This window comes from Chiloscyllium plagiosum, chromosome 51 (assembly GCF_004010195.1).
Source record: "Chiloscyllium plagiosum isolate BGI_BamShark_2017 chromosome 51, ASM401019v2, whole genome shotgun sequence".
Taxonomy (NCBI): Eukaryota; Metazoa; Chordata; class Chondrichthyes; order Orectolobiformes; family Hemiscylliidae; genus Chiloscyllium; species Chiloscyllium plagiosum.
The window spans coordinates 307330-311783 of record NC_057760.1 but is presented as its reverse complement, the minus strand read 5'-3'; the positions used below and the strand labels follow the sequence as shown (position 1 = coordinate 311783).

General features: G+C 52.2%; 1 protein-coding gene across 1 annotated transcript in view; it reads left to right on the top strand.

Annotated features, from left to right (window-relative positions):
• The window catches only part of ssr2 (signal sequence receptor, beta), a 13068-nt gene that overhangs the window by 1884 nt on the left and 6730 nt on the right, over nt 1-4454 (top strand). The window contains exons 2-4 of the mRNA XM_043684066.1: nt 200-357; nt 1385-1483; nt 3591-3743. Of these exons, the coding sequence (XP_043540001.1) occupies nt 200-357; nt 1385-1483; nt 3591-3743 (410 nt within the window). The remainder of the gene's footprint in view (nt 1-199; nt 358-1384; nt 1484-3590; nt 3744-4454) is intronic.

Here is a 4454-nt window from a genome sequence, read left to right as displayed (position 1 = left end):
GCCCCTGAAGGCGGGCACTGGGGAGAGAGAATGCAGTCTGGATGCTAAAACTCCAAACCGGAGGTGACAGGTACATGGGACATTTGTGGGGGTTCTGGAAGGTAAGGTTGGTGTGTGTACCTTACGCATTAGTATCGAGAGGTTTCCTGCTGACTTATGTGTGACTTTTTATTTCTGATTTTCTTTTTAAATGCCACAGATGAGGTTGCTGCTGGTCTGGGTGTGTCTGGGCTTCTTCATAGCTGCCAGTGGGGATGAAGGTGCAAGGCTTTTGGCCTCCAAGTCCCTCCTGAATAAATACGCTGTGGAGGGTCGCGACCTCACTCTGCAATACAACATCTACAATGTTGGCACCAGGTAAAAGAGAGTGGGTACTGAGGGAGCGGGTACTGTGGGAGGGTCAACGCCAAGGGAGCGGGCACTGTCGGAGGGTCAGTGCCGAGGGAGCGAGCACTATTGGAGTTTCAGCACTGAGGGAGCGGGCACTGTGGGAGGGTCAGCGCTGAGAGAGTGGGCACTGTCGGAGGGTCAGCACTGAGGGAGCGGGCACTGTGGGAGGGTTAGTGCTGAGGGAGCGGGCACTGTGGGAGGGTTAGTGCTGAGGGAGCAGACACTTCAGGAGAGTCAGCGCTGAGAGAGTGGGCACTGTCAGAGGGTCAACACTGAGGGAGCAGGCACTGTGGGAGGGTCAGCGCGGAGGGAGCAGGCACTGGGAGGGCCAAAGCTGAGGGAGCGGGCACTGTGGGAGGGTCAGTGCTGAGGGAGCAGGCATTGTGGGAGGGTCAGTGCTGATGGAGTGGGCACTGTCAGAGGGTCAATGCCGACGGAGCGGGCACTGTCAGAGGGTCAGTACTGAGGGAGTAGGCACTGTCGGAGGGTCAGCGCTGAGGGCACGGGCACTATCGGAGGGTCAGCGCCGAGGTTGCGGCACTATTGGAGGGGTCAGCGCTGAGGGAGTGGGCACTGTCGGAGGGTCAGCGCTGAGGGCGTGGGCACTGTTGGAAGGTCAGCACTGAGGGACCGGGCACTGTGGGAGGGTCAGCGCTGATGGAGGGGGCACTGTCTCCGGGTCTCTGGAATCCTACCCAATATTTATTGGTCAGACCCCGATTGTGAGATCTTGCTGTGCATTATGGTGACCAGATTTCAAACAAACAACATTGCTGTGGTGCCAGTGGGACATTCAGAAAGGCAGTGGGGAAATGTGAGCCTTTAGCTTCCAACTGCTGCTCACTGCCTGGGTCAGGGTCGCGGTGTGTCGATTGACCACGTGGCTGAGGGACTTTCTGGAGGTCTGGGGAAGCAGGTTGGGCTTTCGTCTTCTGTATTTGTTTTCTGTTATTCCTTTGGGTTGATCCTATCGAATGTATCTGTTCCCCCTTAGTGCTGCGTTAGAGGTGGAGCTCAGCGATGATTCTTTCCCACCGGAGGACTTTGGAATCGTGTCGGGAATGTTGACTGTGAAATGGGACCGGATCGCTCCGTATCCTTTGTTGAAATCAATCCGTAGAGTGCTCCGTCCTATCCGGGCGTGTGTCCGGACTCTCTCTCGAGAAAGAGTTGGAGAATTCTTCCTGAGTGCCCTATCCCTGGTTGTTTCCCCCTTAGTGACATTTCTGACAAAGGAATGTTCAACCGTTGAAAATACCCCGGTCTCACTCATTGGCTCTGTGGTTCTAGAGTCGTACAGCACGGAAACAGACCCTTTGGTCTAACCAGTCCATCAGCCCACCTGCCTGCTCCTGGCCCATGGTCGCTCCAATCCTTTCCTATTCACAAACTTACCCAAATGTCTTTTAAATGTTGTCACTGTACCCACATCCACCACTTCCTCAGGAAGCTCATTCCACTCTCTGTGCAAGAGAATAAATGCCCCTTGTTCTTTTATAAAATCTTTCTCCTGTACCCTTTTAAAAAAAAGAGTCCCCCCCCCCCCTAATTTTGAAATCCCTAAGGAAAAGACACCTGCTATTCACCTTATCTATGATTTTATAAACCTCTACAAGGTCAAACCTCAACCTTCTAACACACACCAGTGAAAAGTTCCCAGCCTCTCCTTATATTTCACACCTACCATTCCCGCCAACTTCCTAGTAAACCCTTTCTGAACCCTCTCCAGTTTAATAATCTCCTTCCTGTAACAGGGCGACCAGAACTGGACACAGTTCTCCAGACGAGGCCTCGCCAATGTCCTGTACAACCCCAAGATGACGTCCCCAACTCCTGTACTCAAAGGTCTGAGCGATGAAGGCAAACGTGATAAACGCCTTCTTATTTGTATGTGATGTAAACTTTAAAGAATTATGTACCTTAGCGAGTTTTGAGAAGATTTCTAGCTCAGGTTGAGGTTTTGGGTGTAAGTTTGCTCGCTGAGCGGAAACTTACATCCAATTATGAACCTGAACTCCTGGGTCTTTCTGTCCTACAACACTACCTAAGGCCTGATGTTTAATTATATAAGCACAGCAGGTCAGGCAGCATCCAAAGAGCAGGAGAATCGATGTTTCGGGCAAAAGCACTTCATCAGGAGCTTTTGCCCGAAACGTCGATTCTCCTGCTCCTTTGATGCTGCCTGACCTGCTGTGCTTTTCCAGCACCACACTCTCGACTCTAATCTCACTTTCGTCTATTTAAGTCCTGACCTTGCTTGTTTTACCAAAGTACAATACCTCGTATTTATCCGAATTAATCTCCATCTCCTTAGCCCATTGGCCCAGTTGATCAAGATCCCTTTGTAAGCTTAGTTAACCCCCTTTACTGTCAACCATACCATCAATGACGACGTTTAAAAGACATCTGGATGGATAAATGAATAGGAAAGATTTGGAGGGACATGGCTGGGAGCAGGACTGGTTTAGTTTATGGACTGGATGGACCAAAGGGTCTGTTTTCCTGCTGTATGACTCTATAAATGACAAACAAAAGTGGACACCCTCTTCCCCCCCCCCCCCCCAGCACCAATCCCTGTGGAACACTGCTGGTCACAGGCCTCCAGTCTGAAAAGTGACCCTCCAGCACCGCTCTGTGTCTGGCAAGCCTCCAATTACACCCCTTTTCCTTCCTGAAGAAGGGCTTATGCCCGAAATGTCGATTCCCCTGCTCCTTTGATGCTGCCTGACCTGCTGCGCTTTTCCAGCAACACATTTTCAAGCTCTTTCCTCCCGGCCTGACCCATTCAGGACCCCGCCGGGGGTTTGAGCCGATATTCAGCATCGCCGTCGTTTTTCAAACGTGATATTAAAGCCAAGAACCCCCATATTAGCCCTCCCCCACCCGGTCTTGGAGGGGTGGGGTTTGGGTGAACAGGTGACAGGAGGTGGGGGGGGGGCTGCTATTTGTCACACAAATGACATCAGTTTGAAAAGATCTGGGGGGGTTGGGTGGCTATCAGCACCTGCTTGTGAGATCTTGCTGTGCACATATGAGACCTTAATGGGCACAGCCTGTTTTGGGATGGGTGTGGAAGGAGACTTTTGAAGCTATTGGAGCTGTTAATTACGACTGCGCGCGCACGTGTGTGTCTCTCTCTCTCTGTCTGTCGTGTGTGTGTATATCTCCTTAACCAACTCCCTCCCCCCTACCCCTCTCAGAGCCAGCAACGTCACCCACACGGTGGTGCTCCGCCCCCTCAAAGCCGGTTACTTCAACTTCACCTCAGCAACCATCTCCTACCTCGCCCAGGAAGGTGGGCAAGTGGTGGTGAGTGTCGCAATCCGTGGCTGCATACAGTCAAGTGGGACCCTGTTCCGTTAGCCAGACGGTGGCTGGACCAGTTCTGGACTCTGCGCTGTGCGGGGGCAGGCAAGGGTGAGCGATTGGCACTGTGCCCACTAAAGAGGATACATCCAAATTCAGGAGGGCGTTAGGAACGAGTCTAATCAGAAAGGGGCCTCTCTTTACTCCCCTGTGATAATTGTGTCCAGGGGTTGTATCATGGGCATGGAGTCATACAGCACAGAAACAGACTCTTTGGTCCAACCCGTCCATGCCGACCAGATATCCTAAATTAATCTAGTCCCATTTAGAGTCATAGAGATGTACAGCACAGAAACAGACCCTTCAGTCCAACCCGTCCATGCCGACCAGATATCCTGAGGGGCAGCTCAGTGGTTAGCACTGCTGGCTCATGGCGCCAGGGACCCGGGTTCAATTCCCACCTCGGGCAACTGTCAGTGTGGAGTTTGCACATTCTCGCCGTGTCTGTGTGGGTTTCCTCCGGGTGCTCCGGTTTCCTCCCACAATCCAAAGATGTGCAGGTCAGGTCATAGAGATGTACAGCACAGAAACAGACCCTTCGGTCCAACCTGTCCATGCCGACCAGATATCCCAATCCAATCTAGTCCCACCTCCCAGCACCCGGCCCAGATCCCTCCAAACCCTTCCTATTCATATACCCATCCAAATGCCTCTTAAATTTTGTAATTGTACCAGCCTCCACCACATCCTCTGGCAGC